Source organism: Hyperolius riggenbachi, chromosome 5 (genome assembly GCF_040937935.1).
Source record: "Hyperolius riggenbachi isolate aHypRig1 chromosome 5, aHypRig1.pri, whole genome shotgun sequence".
NCBI classification, from domain to species: domain Eukaryota; kingdom Metazoa; phylum Chordata; class Amphibia; order Anura; family Hyperoliidae; genus Hyperolius; species Hyperolius riggenbachi.
The window spans coordinates 182,054,821-182,070,273 of record NC_090650.1 but is presented as its reverse complement, the minus strand read 5'-3'; the positions used below and the strand labels follow the sequence as shown (position 1 = coordinate 182,070,273).

The following is a 15,453-nucleotide window of genomic DNA, read 5'->3' as shown; positions in this document are numbered from 1 at the left end:
TGCCAACAGCAATTTAAACTAAATACAAACGTTTTAACTCATACATGAACATTATGGAAAATTAAGTTGAAAATAAACTGTGAAGATAAACAATTTCATCCATCGTACTCCTGAAAAAAATTATTCATTTTTTTTAGAACCTCCCAGTTTCATTTTCTGTTTTAAAAAGCAGAAAAAGTAGGTTTAATGCTATTGTCTCATATGATGATGATTCAGCTTTTTCCATAGTCTCGCAGTTAGCAATCATGTGACCCCCAACAAGACAAATTCAGCAATCATGAGGCCCCCCCCATCAAGACAAATTCAGCAATCATGAGGCCCCCAACATGACCAACTCAGCAATCATGAGGCCCCCAACAAGACAAATTCAGCAATCATGAGGCCCCCAACAAGACAAATTCAGCAATCATGAGGCCCCCAACAAGACAAATTCAGCAATCTTGAGGCCCCCAACAAATCATGAGGCCCCCAACAAGACAAAGTCAGTAACCATGAGGCCCGCAACAAGACAAATTCAGCAGTCATGAGGCACATAAATAGACAGCTTTTCACATAAATAGGCAGAATGCCCCCTTAATATGTAGACACCTCTCACCTGGCAGCAGTTCCCCAAAATACACTCAATCTGACAGCAGTGGTTCCCCAAAAATAGGTAGCCCCAGGTCTATAGGTGTCCCCAGAATAGGTGGCCAGCGGTATAGATGTCCCCAGAACTGGTAGCCAGGGGTAGAGATGTCCCCAGAACAGGTAGCCAGGGGTATATGTGCCCAGTATATGTAGGCACGGGTATATGTCCCAGTATATGTAGGCAGGGGGTATATGTCCCAGTATATGTAGGCAGGGGTATATGTCCCAGACAGTATATGTAGGCAGGGGTATATGTAGGCAGGGGTATATGTCCCAGACAGTATATGTAGGCAGGGGTATATGTCCCAGACAGTATATGTAGGCAGGGGTATATGTCCCAGACAGTATATGTAGGCAGGGGTATATGTCCCAGACAGTATATGTAGGCAGGGGTATATGTCCCAGACAGTATATGTAGGCAGGGGTATATGTCCCAGTATATGTAGGCAGGGGTATATGTCCCAGACAGTATATGTAGGCAGGGGTATATGTCCCAGACAGTATATGTAGGCAGGGGTATATGTAGGCAGGGGTATATGTCCCAGTATATGTAGGCAGGGGTATATGTCCCAGACAGTATATGTAGGCAGGGGTATATGTCCCAGACAGTATATGTAGGCAGGGGTATATGTCCCAGACAGTATATGTAGGCAGGGGTATATGTCCCAGTATATGTAGGCAGGGGTATATGTCCCGGTATATGTAGCCAGGGGGATATGTCCCCAGAAAAAGTGGCCATGTGTGCAGGAGGAGGGGAGCAGCGGAGAGAAGAGGGAGAGCTATGGGCACTCACCTTAGGGGGCTCTCCCTCCCTCTCTCGCTCTCCCCTCCGGAGTCCGGAATGAAGTGTGCAGCGGCTGGCAGCGGTGGGCGGAACTTACCTCCTCTCGTCGCACGCGCCGGATGGATTAGCCGCTACTCTGGCCTGATCCAGACCAGAGTGCGGCACCAGAACTTCCGGCGCAGGAGCGAGAGGAGGTAAGTTCCGCCCACCGCTGCCAGCCGCTGCACACTTCATTCCGGAGGGGACAGCGAGGGAGAGAGAGACCCCTAAGGTGAGGGAAGGGGGGGGAGACGTCCGCCCTTCCCCACTGTGCCCATAGCGCTCTCTCTCTTCTCTGCGTGTTCCCCTCCTGCTGGCTGCACGGGCACGCGGCCAGGGGGGGGCAGCGGGCGGCCAGGCTCGGGCAGATGCCCGGTTTTGCCATATGTGCGGACGCCCATGGCAGGCACCCAGAACGCACATGGCACATAGCATCTGCATTTAGCCCCCCCATGACAACAAATACCCCACTAGCCAGCACCCATCATCCATATGGCACCATGTACTCACTCCCAGTACACACTTGGCACTCAGTTTTTGCACCAAGGACCCACATGACACCCTATACCCCCATAATCAACACCCACATGACAGTACTCGTACGACACCAAGTTACCAAGGCATTATATGCACTTAGTACCAGTCCATGGCCAGCACCCAAATAGCACCCAGTACCCACCCTTGGTCCGAACCCATATGAGACTCAGTACTCACCCATGTCACTCCCTACTCACTCATGTCCAGCACTTACATGGCTTCCTGTACCAATTAGCACTCACATGGCACCCAATATTGTTTATTACCATCTGTTACTTATTCAGCACCCAATACTGCTTAGCACCCACTGCAAATAAACACTCAATACAATCTGGACCTTGGTACCCACAGCAGCTTGACACAGACTGTACTTTGGCACCTTAGCACCCACTGCAACTTGGCACAAACTGGACCTTTGCATCTTACCACCCACTGCATCTGGGCACCCACTGCACCTTAGCACTTACTGCAGTTTTGCACCTACTAATGCTTAGCAACCACTGCATATTGGCAACCACTTCTTCTTTGCTTGAAAAGAAATGTGGGTGCTGATCAAGAGGAACAGAGGTTCCCAGTAATGAAAGGTGAGTCCGTGCCTACCTCAGGTTCCACGGTGCCCACTCTAATAGTGGGCACCTATCACTGCTTATTTGAGGGTGGTGGCGCCAAAAGACTTGGTTGGAAGGAGACACAAAGTCTGCCTGATACTGCTATAAAAGGTGTGTGTGTGTGTGTGGGGGGGGGGGGGGGAGATTAAGACTGTCTAATACTGCTTTCTGGGGAGGGGGTATTACATACACATTTTAGCATGATTGATTGATTAGAGCCCCCTTTTCAAATTTGAGCACCCCCCCCCCCCCCCTTAAGGATCCTCTGCACGGATTATTAGATTATTGCTGGATGACTCTCTTGAGACATTATATCCTTGCAGACTTGATCAAAAGTGACATTGAGGTTTTAAATAGGTGATGGTTATACTTATACTCAGCAATACGGTATATTGTACTATACAATGTTTTTGTACATGCCTGCATTGTCAGACATGTAAATATTGATATGTGTATTTGCATAATATGCTAATTAAAATACACAGTTGAGCAGCATACACTGGTTTTTGTGTGGTTTCCTACATACCTTGTCACCATTCACTTACCACTCTATGACCGTAAGGAGGAGGATTCGATATACAGGACAACTAAAGTGAGAAGGATATGGAGGCTGACATATTTATTTCTTTTTAAACAATACCAGTTGCCTGGCAACCCTGCTGATCTATTTGGCTGCAGGAGAATCTGAATCACATCAGAAACAAGCATGCAGCTAATCTTTTCAGATCTGACAATAATGTTAGAAACACCTGATCTGTTGCATGCTTATTCAGGGGCTATGGCTAAAAGTATTAGAGACAGAGGATAGCCAGGCAACTGGTATTGTATAAAAGTATATACTTTTGGCAGCCCCCATATCCCTCTCACTTCAGTTGTGCTTTAAGTATAAGCTACAATAACAATCCTTTCACCTGGGTGAGTTCCATAATGTATTGGCATTTAAATGGTGGACCCTGAACAATCTTACAAATCTTAAGCAAATTCTGATCAACAGTAAGATCCAGGGTCGGGCAGGGCCGAGTCAGAGGCGAGAGAAGCTCCAGCCTCAGGGCGCAGTGTAGGAGGGGGCGCACAACTCACTCAGCTATCATTCCCCTATTGTGTTTGAAGCAAAGAGAAATAAGAAAAGGGCATACATGGCAATGACTGCAAGCCAGATAACTAGAGATTAAGGTATTGATGGGGCTGGGGGCCCTGGGGCGCCTCTTACTCTAATAGCAATCAGTGTGTGATGGGGTGGGAGGGATGGAGGGGCGCACTTTGGTGTCTCAGCCTCCGGTGCTGGTGGACCTTGTCCCGGCTCTGCTAAGATCGGTAAGATCTATTGATCTCCTGATATGATTTTCTATGATGTCTCTTCTCTGATCGGGTATGGTTTGTTCTTTCCTCCCCCTTTTTTTTCTTCCCCCCCCCCATCTTTTTTTCTGCTTCCCTTTTCTTCTCTTTTTACCCCCCCCCCCCCCTTCATCTCTCTCTTATTTCCCATAGTGCAACGTTAATCCTATTATCTCAGTGTGAGAGCTCTGTCGACTCACTATTCTACTATATTTTTGGTAAACCCCATAAACCTGGGATATACACCTCTTATCTTCCATGGTTGGCTGCCTGGCCGGGGTTCCACAGGATTTCCTCAGGTGCCTCGGCAACATGGCCTTTTTTAGAGTTGTATATCTATCTTTCTTGTTATACCCTTTTACTGGATGTGAATTACCTGTAGTTCCTTATAAAGGACCTTTACTCCTTTTAGCCATTTGTATGAGCTCTCTCCTGCACTGCAAAACTGTTGCTTGTATAGTGTTTCCTCTTATTACCAGGGCTGGATTTAGGCCAAGGCCACCTAGTCCATGGCCTAGGGCACCACAGGAGGAAGGGCACCAAAGCAGCAGGCTAAACTGGTGCAGCATTTTCAAGCTTTCAAATGCTGTAATGCAGGTACATCAGGCGAGCGCCTGACCGTGGTACTCTGCTACTAGCTGCCTGTGCAGCAGCCACCTTGCTCTCTGTGCACATTTGCATTGTGGCCGACGGCTATGGACTTGGGCTGCTTTGGAGACAGAAAGGAAGAGGAAGCTTCTGCACTGAAGAAATGAATGACACAGATGGCTGCTGCAGTGTGAAGGCAAGCTGGCTACCTATACTGAAAGGGAGGGATTGGAAAAGGAGGGATTAAGGGAGTCATCTGGCTACCTATACTGGAGGGAAAGGGGAAAGGAGTCATTTGGCTACCTCTAATAGAGGGAAGGGGTGATCTTGCTACCTATACTGAAGGGGGGCGGCTGGTGACAGTGGCCTGAGGTGGTAAAGAGTACAAACCCGGCCCTGCTTATTACTGTACTCCTTGTTTGTTCAATAAAGTTTTACTGTTAAAAAAAAAGATTGGTAAGATCTGCTCAAAATGAGCTCTAATGGAACAATATGGTGTTCCAACCTCCAACCGCTGAGCGGATCGTTCAGAAACAGCCTTATCAGTCTGCCTGACAGACTGTACACAAGCACTACTGTCGGCAGAACGCCCGCCCAGCGGGAGGGTCTGACGGACTTGTCGTTCATTACAGCAGTGCGTGTGTACGCACCTTTAGGGACCATGATTTAAAATGGAATAGCAGGTGCTGAGGGGAGTGACCAAATTTACACATAAACAATCTTTAACCCTCTGCACTCTTGACACTCACATCAAGCTGGAACACTAGAAGCATTAAAAACCAGTGGCGTTCCTACCACAGGGCGCAGGGGGGCGTGGCGCACCAGGTGCCAGACAGCCAGGGGGGTGTCGCCACGACCCCCCATAGACAAAGTAATGCAGGAGCGGGGGAGAGCAGCGCTAGGAGGAGGGGTGAAAGCAGGGATAGCGGCGGGGAGGGGAGACATACCCCCCCTCCCTCACCTGGGTCCCCTCCATCTGCCTCTCTTCCCCCCCCCCACCAAATTTGCGGGCAGCGGGCCGGGGGCAGCGAGCAGGCGGGCGCGGAGAATACTTACGTCACTTCCGCGTATCAGCCTGGAACGCTGCGTCGCCGTCACGTGCCTCTTCTGTGCCTCCAATCATTGGAGGCGCAGAAGAGGCACGTGACGGCGACGCAGCGTTCCAGACTGATACGTGGAAGTAACGTGAGTATTCTCCGCGCCCGCCTGCTCGCCGTTTGCTGCCCGGCGCCCGCTACCCGCATTTTGGGGGGGGGGGGATGAGAGAGGCAGAAGGAGGGGACCCAGGTGAGGGAGAGGCTATGTCCCCCCTCCCCACCGCTATCCCTGCTGTCACCCCTCCTTCTAGCTACACTGGGGGGGGGGGCACTATGATCGCTACACTGTGGGCCACTATACTACCTATACTGGGGGCCACTATACTACCTATACTGGGGGCCACTATACTACCTATACTGGGGGCAGCTATACGGGGGGCCACTATACTAGCTACACTGGGCATGGAGGTCGCTACACTAGCTATACTGGGGGCCACTATACTACCTAAACTGGGGGCCACTATACTACCTAAACTGGGGGCCACTATACTACCTAAACTGGGGGCCACTATACTACCTATACTGGGGGCCACTATACTACCTATACTGGGGGCCACTATACTACCTATACTGGGGGCCACTATACTACCTATACTGGGGGCCACTATACTACCTATACTGGGGGCCACTATACTACCTATACTGGGGGCCACTATACTACCTATACTGGGGGCCACTATACTACCTATACTGGGGGCAGCTATACGGGGGGCCACTATACTAGCTACACTGAGCATGGGGGTCGCTACACTAGCTATACTGGGGGCCACTATACTACCTAAACTGGGGGCCACTATACTACCTAAACTGGGGGCCACTATACTACCTATACTGGGGGCCACTATACTACCTATACTGGGGGCCACTATACTACCTATACTGGGGGCCACTATACTACCTATACTGGGGGCCACTATACTACCTATACTGGGGGCCACTATACTACCTATACTGGGGGCCACTATACTACCTATACTGGGGGCCACTATACTACCTATACTGGGGGCAGCTATACGGGGGGCCACTATACTAGCTACACTGGGCATGGGGGTCGCTACACTAGCTATACTGGGGGCCACTATACTACCTAAACTGGGGGCCACTATACTACCTAAACTGGGGGCCACTATACTACCTAAACTGGGGGCCACTATACTAGCTAAACTGGGGGCCACTATACTACCTAAACTGGGGGCCACTATACTACCTATACTGGGGGCCACTATACTACCTATACTGGGGGCCACTATACTACCTATACTGGGGCAGCTATACGGGGGCCACTATACTAGCTACACTGGGCATGGGGGTCGCTACACTAGCTATACTGGGGGCCACTAGATTACCTATAGGGGGGAGGGGCACCATACCATACTAGCTACCTATACTGGGGCAGTTGCGGCACCGGGGGGGTGCTTTGGGTGCTGAAGCACCCCCTAAAATTCTCCAAGCACCCCACAGCGTGATCTGACTTTCGGCATCTAATAGATGTCGTGTCAGTTCACTGCAGCAGCAGAGCAGGGCTATAGTAAAACGTCTGAAGCCCTGCTCTGGAGACTTTGGGAGTTTCAGTTGCTGTCTGCAGAGGATTGTGGGAGCTGCGCACCGGACGGAGGCCCGGAACAGGAGCTCTGCTGCAGGTGAGTAAATGGTTTTTATTTTTTTAATTTATATTTTTACGTTTATGTTCTGGCCAGGTCTGCTTCACTATATTTATCTCCTTTTAAGCAATACCAGTTGCCTGGCTGCCGTGCTTGTCCTCTGCCTCTAATTCTTTCAACCATAGACCCTGAACAAGCATGCTTGTTTCTGGTGTGATTCAGTTTACTACTGCAGCCAAATAGATCAGCAGGGCTGGCAGGCAACTAGTATTGTTTAAAAGGAAATAAATATGGCAGCCTCCATATCACTCTCACCCCGGGTTCACGGTAAATTACAGTTAGCTCCGCCCTCATCCAGTCATGGCCACGCCCATTTTACCCCTTTTTTTTGCCCCTTTACTTTTTTTTGGGGGGGGGGGGGGGGGGTCTTATAATACCCAGCACCGGGTGTCAAATACCCTAGGTACGCCATTGTTAAAAACAAATAGGTTGCAAAATTATGCGATTGAAGAAAGGGGACGTTAGCTTCCAAAATGGATTGCATACAACAGCATTGTGTACTAGACCCTTACACCAGCAATGAGGTCTCCACCCGTACAGTAAGGATCCCTAATGTACCTATACCAGTCGCTGGTTTAAGGGTCTAGTGCACAATGCTATCGCATGCAATCCATTTTGGAAGCTAACTTCCCTTTCTTCAGTTGCTTAATTTTGCAAACTAATCTGATACTGAAGCATAGTTGTTCATCCCCTATGCTTCAGTAACAAGCAGCCAGCCAGTGAGAAGACGCTCTCTGATAAAAAAACATCCATAACCCCTGGAGTCAGAGATACTACAACAATCCATCTGCGTATCTGCAGCCAGAAGGAGCTCACTGCAGCAAACAATACGTTCAGTTTTGTTTTGGATATGTTCTCACATACCCTAAGTAAAGAAAATGAATGCAATAAGGTATTAAGAACAATACCTCTTTGGGCAACACTTGATCACTTGCAGTAAATGACTTGTATATGGACTCTTCTGGTGACCTCTTCCATTTATATCTGGCAGCATTTGGGCCATCATTGTCATACAGACCAAAGCTAACCTTTCTGTTGCTGGCCAGTGATGTATTCGTTTGCATGCCTGTGAATGCAAACAAATGGTTAAAAGTATTACAGGCAGGACATGAATGTACTGTATAAAATAATTACAGATGCAGACTTCATCCTGTGAATGTACCATCATCATAACCATATAATCCAAAATGGGCTCTTGGAACCGCATATAAATACAGCTTGGAACCAGGGGTACTAAAGGATCAAGACTCCATACTCTGACAGGAAACTATCTTTATCTTTCAGGCCCGGTTCCACAAGCATTTATGATGCGAGGCGTTCACCACCTCACATAACACCGCATGTTCTGCCTCTCCAGTCTAAGCACTACAATGTGATCTCTGTAACTCATGGTTGTGTTGAGATATGTGTAATCGCAGCTTTAGGTAGATTGGTGGACAGTGACTCGATCCAAACGACACCTTGAAGATCGTGAAGAAGTTTATTCAAACTGTGCAGATCATACACCGATGAACAAATGGATAGGTCAAAAAATCATAGTGTGAGCAGCTAGCAGAAGCATGTAGCTGAGATGCAGGGTTGAAGCTAGAATGAGCTAGTGAGGGAGGAGACAAGGAGATCAGAGGAGGGTAAGGGAAGAGAGAGGAGACACACTTGAAAAAGGCAAACTATGCATGTGTAACATGACACTCCCCATCGAAATCTATGATTTCTAATAACAATAGTAACTTAAGTTCAAGTTCAAATAATAGTTATTTCCTGCTTGGAACACCTGCAACAAGAGAAACAGCAAAAAAGGCAACAGGAAAACATTACTACAATACTTGTAGAAGTACTTTTTCAAGTGTAGACATGGACTTCAGAGGGGAAGGCAGCAATAGCACCAATCCTTCTTACCTCCCTTTAACACAGTTGCTTTGAAGGTCTGTCTTCAGAGCGGAAGGCAGCAACAGCACCAATCCTTCTTACCTCCCTTTGTACTATGATGTCAGAATTAGGAGTCTTTCTGTTTAGGCAGAAGCAGTACCAGTTCATTTATGGGTCTGAAGTAATGTCTTGCAGAACCTTCTTTCATTACTTTGATTTCTGCTTTCCGCACTTTGCCATCATTACTTGGAACAGTCTTTGTAACAAGACCGATAGGCCAATTGTTACGATGGGCGTCTTTTTCCTTGAGGAGAACAACGTCCCCGATTTGCAGGTCGGGTTTACTGACTTGCCATTTTCTGCAACTTTGAAGGTTGCAAAGGTACTCCATCTTCCAACGGCTCCAAAATGCATTAGCAAGATGTTGAACCCTTTTCCATTGGTATTTGTAAACATTGGTACAATCAAAGGCCTGAGGTGGAATATTATCTACTCCGATCTTTTGAGTTAAAAGGGTGGCTGGAGTTAGCAATACTGGATACTCTGGATCAGAGAAAACGGGAACAAGAGGTCTCGCATTGATTATGGCAGACACCTTGGCAAGGAAGGTGATCAAGACTTCATGTGTGAGATGAGAAGATTTGTGGTCCAGCAACATAGAGTCCAGGATTTTTCTCGAAATCCCAATCATGCGTTCCCAAGAGCCTCTCATATGGGAAGAATGAGGCGGGTTGAATTCCCATTTACACTTGTTGGTATTGAAAAAGTTCTCTATCTTCTCTGCTCCAGTAAAATTTGTCCCGCAGTCAGATCTGAGTAACTTAACAGGTCCACGAATGGAAACAAATCTTCGGAAGGCATTAATGAAGCACGAAGAGTCCATTGATCCTATAACTTCAATGTGCACAGCACGAATGCTCAAACAGGTGAATAGCACAGCCCAACGTTTATTATTAACAACTCCGCCACGAGTCTTATGTGTAACGATGCTCCAGGGGCCAAAGACGTCAATACCGACATTGGTGAAGGGTGGTTCGGTACTCAATCTGTCTGTTGGAAGCTCTGCCATCTGTTGATTGAGATGCTTTCCTCTTAGTCTTTGTCACTTGACACACTTATGAAGTATGGAGGATATACATCTTTTCATCCCGATTATCCAGAAACCAGCAGCCCTCACTGTTCCTTCTGTGAAGTGCCGGCCTTGGTGTTGAACTTGCTCGTGGTAATGTCTGACTATCAGAGCAGTAATGTGGTGACGGCCTGGAATGATGAAAGGATTTTGCTCTTTGCTAACCACATTAGACCTTGCAATGCGGCCACCAACTCGAAGTAGTTTGTTTGGATCAATTGTTGGATTCAACTGGTATAAAGGGCTATCTTTGGATAGATTTAGTCCTTTTGACAAGTTGTGGATCTCTTGCGAATATACTTCATGTTGGACACATTGAATCATGAATCTTTCTGCTTGAGCAACCTCTGCAATGGTGGGAAGCCCTTTACAGATGTGCCACTTACGACACTCTTGATTAGTGTCATCTTTGCTTGCGAAGTGATGAGCAGCGTGAATAAGATGTGCAGTCGCTCTTACAGCAGAAGACCACCTAGAAAAACGTTCAAATCGGTGAGGTTTCAGTCTTGTCTTTGCTTCCACGGAGGTGCTAAGTGTAACTGCACTGGCCTTGATTTCCTTATCACACTCTGGATGGATAAGTTCAAAGGTAGATTCTACAGGATTTGAGAAGAATTCTTTGTTCAAGAGTACTGGTGGATTTATCCATAATGTATTCAGAAAGGCGGCAGCAGGCACTGCGTGACTGCCTAGGTCAGCAGGGTTCTGGTCCATGGGTACATAGTGCCATTGCTCTGGCGTTGAGAATTTCCTAATACGATCCACACGGTTGCCAACATACACAGGAAACTGTCTTGTTTGATTGTGTAGATCAATTGGGGTAAAGAGGCGCCCTGGTTGCAATAAAAGCGTCTAAAAACAGCTTAAAAACAAAAAAGATAATATGAGGTGGCTTACCTCAATAACGAAATCTTTGTCTGTAACAAAAGATTTTTATTTAGCACAGGCAACGCGTTTCGCAGGTCTGAGCCCGCTTCATCAGGCCAATAAAAGTGCCAAATGACTGGGTAGATACAGCATAGGGAGCCTCCCTATGCTGTATCTACCCAGTCATTTGGCACTTTTATTGTGCTAAATAAAAATCTTTTGTTACAGACAAAGATTTCGTTATTGAGGTAAGCCACCTCATATTATCTTTTTTGTTTTTAAGCTGTTTTTAGACGCTTTTATATCAACCAGGGCGCCTCTTTACCCCAATTGTGCTTAGTTCACCCCCACACACTTAGTGTTTGAGGGGTGGTGACAGACCACCTGTGGGTCCACCACAGTGGATACCTGTCCCTGTTTTTCCAAGGAGAGCGACCACATCCAGGTCCCAGCTGGGACAACCCCGAGTGGAGTCGGGTTCATGGTCTCCACCTGCTTCTTAGGGTCGGTTGCCCTTTGCAACCCCCCTTTGTGAGTAGTATTCCTTTTAATTCCATTCTTTATTGTATACAGACATACTACACTATTGGGCTCCCGTTTTTGTCTCCTATATTTTTTCTCTGCAAGGTGCCGAGACACCCCCACTGCATTCTGATTGTGTAGATATCCTAGCACTATCTTGCTGTCTGTGTAAAAGTCAAAGGAATCAATGTCAAAGTCTGTTTCGTGCTCAATAAGTTCAGCAATTTCGACAGCTAACATGGCTGCACAGAGTTCGAGCCTTGGAATGGTATGTGCAGGCTTTGGAGTTAACTTGGTTTTTCCCATGATGAATCCTACATCAACATTTCACCGTTGGAGTGTACAACTCGAAGATAGGCTACTGCAGCTATGGCTTCCATTGATGCATCGGAAAAGACATGGATCCCCAGTCTGGTAGCATTCTTTAAGGACGCAGGAGTGTAAGAGCGTGGTATCTTAAACTGTTCCAACGCCTGGAGGGACTTCTTCTAGCACTCCCACCTTTGTTCTTTTTCTTTGGGTAAAGGGGTATCCCAGTCGGTGTTCTCTGTCGTGAGTTGTCTGAGTAATAGCTTACCCTGAATGGTAAAGGGTGCTATGAATCCCAAGGGATCGTAGATACTGTTCACTGCGGACAGTACTCCTCTTTTTGTGAAGGGCTTTTCGCAGGCTGATGTTTGAAATGTGAACATGTCTTGTTTTACATCCCACAGCAACCCAAGGCTGCGCTGTGTGAGGGAAAGGTCAGATTCTGGTTGGAATTCCTTAGCACTGGCAGCATGATCATCAGAAGGAAATGCTCCCATTACTTCATTGCTGTTGGAGATGATTTTATTTAGTCTGAGGTTGGCAGTAGCGAGCATGTTCTGAGTCCTGGTGAGAAGGTGGCCTCTTCTGCTGTTGGTAGAGACTTGAGACCGTCATCCACATAGAAATTCCTTTCAACAAACTGACGTGCATCAGTTCCGAACTCTTGTTCCCCTTCTTGGGCAGTGTTTCTCAGTCCGTAAATGGCAACTGCGGGAGAAGGACTATTCCCAAAAACATGAACTTTCATCCGATAGTCGATGACCTCATCGTTGACATCATTGTTGTGATACCATCGGAATCTGAGGAAGTTTCTGTTATCTTCATGGACGATGAAACAATGAAACATTTGTTGAATGTCTGCCATAATGGCAATTGGCTCTTGTCTAAAGCGGAGTAGGACTCCTTGTTCAGGTTGTTGTTCAGGTTAGGTCCAGAGAGAAGATTGTCATTGAGAGAAACGCCTTCATAACGAGCACTTGAGTCAAAGACCACTCTAATCTGGTCAGGCTGGCGAGGATGGTAGACCCCAAAACACGGAAGGTACCAGCATTCTTCTCCTTGTGAAAGAGGGGGTGCAGGTTCAGCATGATCTCTCTCGAACACCTTCTGCATAAAGTCAACAAAATGTTTCTTCATTTCTGGTTTCCGGTTCAGGTTGCGCTCTAAAGAGTTGAACCGCAAATCTGCATGTTGTCTATTATTTGGCATTCTCTTCCTTGGAGTGCGGAATGGTAGCGGTGCAACCCAGCTGTTAGAATCATCTTGGTAGAACCCTTTACTCATTACTCATGGTTCTCAAGAATTCTTTGTCTTCTATTGTGGCCGCTAACTCATTGTCTTTTGTGGTTACCTCAAACACTGTGTTACCAATGTTGTCATCCCGAAAGATAAATGCTTTGCCATCCTCTAGTAAGATGCTTTCTTGTCTACCTTTGGCACACAGCCTTTCTTTCACATGATAGTGATGTTGTTGTCGTGGAAAGTAAGTAGTACGTCCATTGGGCAGGATGTGTGTTTTAAAGGAAGAAACCGAGAGATGTTTCTTGGCATTGCTAAGGCAGACGTTGCCTATAATGACCCAGCCTAGATCCAGAAGTTAGGCGTAAGGTGCATCATTTGGGCCGTCGCTTTGATCGCTCACCTTGTGCACCCTTAGGATGTCTCTCCCGAGTAGCAACAGGATATCAGCATTTTCATCGAAGGCTGGTATTTGATCAGCTATGTCCTTCAAGTGATCATGGTGCAAGGCAGCTTCAGGAGTGGGAATCTCATCCTTGTTGGTTGGGATCTGATTACATCCGAAGATAGTAGGCAAAGGTATTTCCAAGTTGCTATTGAGAGGAGTAACTACAAGGTCACTGGCTCTTCTACCCAAGACTTCTGTAATGCCTGCACAAGTACCTAGGGAATAAGGTACAGCTTCTCCTGCAATGCCTAAGAGATCAAAGAACCTTGTACTTGCAAGAGATCGGTTGCTCTGATCATCAAGAATGGTGTATAGTCTTATGGCTCTGTCAGGTTGACCCTTTGTGTATACATGAACCAAGCATATCTTAGCACAGGATTTCTCACAAAGTCCTTCCCCACAGACTTCAGTGCATGTTGAGGACACTGGGGCAGAGGTAGTTGTTTGTTCAACATGCTCCCCGCCATGCTTTGCCCTGGGGGGAATGTCTGTGGATGCCAGAGTAGTGCTATTTTGGTACAGATGGAGGGCTTGTACGTGGTTATCACTACCACAATCCTTGCATTTAATGATGGCCTTACAGTCCTTTGCAAGGTGTTCTGTGGAGGCACAGCATCTGAAACAAACTCCAAATTCCTTTAAAAGTTCTTTACGTTCCTGTAGAGGTTTCTTTCTGAAACCGATGCACTTCTTAAAGAGACACTGAAGCGAAAAAAAAAATTATGATATTATGATTTGTATGTGTAGTACAGCTAAGAAATAAAACATTAAGATCAGATACATCAGTCTAATTGTTTCCAGTACAGGAAGAGTTAAGAAACTCCAGTTGTTATCTCTATGCAAACAAGCCATTAACTCTCTGACTAAGTCTTAGTCGTGGAGAGGGCTGTTATCTGACTTTTATTATCTCAACTGTAAGTGAACTGTTTACTTTTTCTCTGCTAGAGGAGAGGTCATTACTTCACAGACTGCTCTGAAAGAATCATTTTGAATGCTGAGTGTTGTGTAATCTGCACATATTATACGATGAGGCAATGTTAGAAAAAACACTATATACCTGAAAATAAAAGTATAAGAATATTTTCTTTGCTGCTAATCTTCTAGTAATTATTCATAGTACACAACCAATTCACTATATCATATATTTTTTTTCGCTTCAGTGTCTCTTTAAGTGAATGTGGCTTCTTATGAATGGGGCATTGACGATTTGGATCCTCAAGTTTCTTGTTTTGTCCAGTCTTTTGAAGAAATGTAGCAGGAGCAGGTTGAACATCTGTCCTTTTTACTGATACTAGGCCCCTGCGGTCTCTGTGTGTTGTGCGTGTGTTTGCAAGTCCTGAAGATGGTGGACTGAGAGGAATACAGTCACCGTAGAAGAAACTTGGATCATTCTTAGTATCCGCAATTCCCTTTATGAAGTTACAGAAGTAGGAGAAAGGTGGAAAGGCAACGCCATACTTTTTCTTGTAAGCAGATCCCTGACTAACCTATTTTTCTTGGATGCCATAAGGTAGCTTAAAGAGAATCTGTACTCTAATATTCTTACACTAAAAAGCATACCATTCTATTCCTTATTTTCTCCTGTGCCCCTCTGTGCTGTTTCTGCCACTCTCTGCTGCAATCCTGGCTTGTAATTAACAGTTTTAGGCAATGTTTACAAACAAACTAACCAGCTTCTAATAGGCTCAGCTAAGCATAGTGTGTGAGTATGCAGGGGGCCTGCAGAGGGTGTGTATCGCTTCTACCAATCACAAGCAGCCCTGCACATTCCACACAATCAAAGCCTTAGCCCGACAA

At 46.5% G+C, this 15,453-nt stretch overlaps 1 protein-coding gene across 4 annotated transcripts in view; it reads right to left on the bottom strand.

The window, feature by feature from the left end:
* LOC137518508 (tensin-3-like) overlaps positions 1–15,453 on the bottom strand; it is an 841,402-nt gene that overhangs the window by 739,807 nt on the left and 86,142 nt on the right. For all 4 annotated transcript variants that reach the window (XM_068236462.1, XM_068236464.1, XM_068236463.1 and 1 more), the window contains exon 3: positions 8,185–8,342. In XM_068236462.1, coding sequence (XP_068092563.1) covers positions 8,185–8,342 — 158 coding nt within the window. The remainder of the gene's footprint in view (positions 1–8,184; positions 8,343–15,453) is intronic.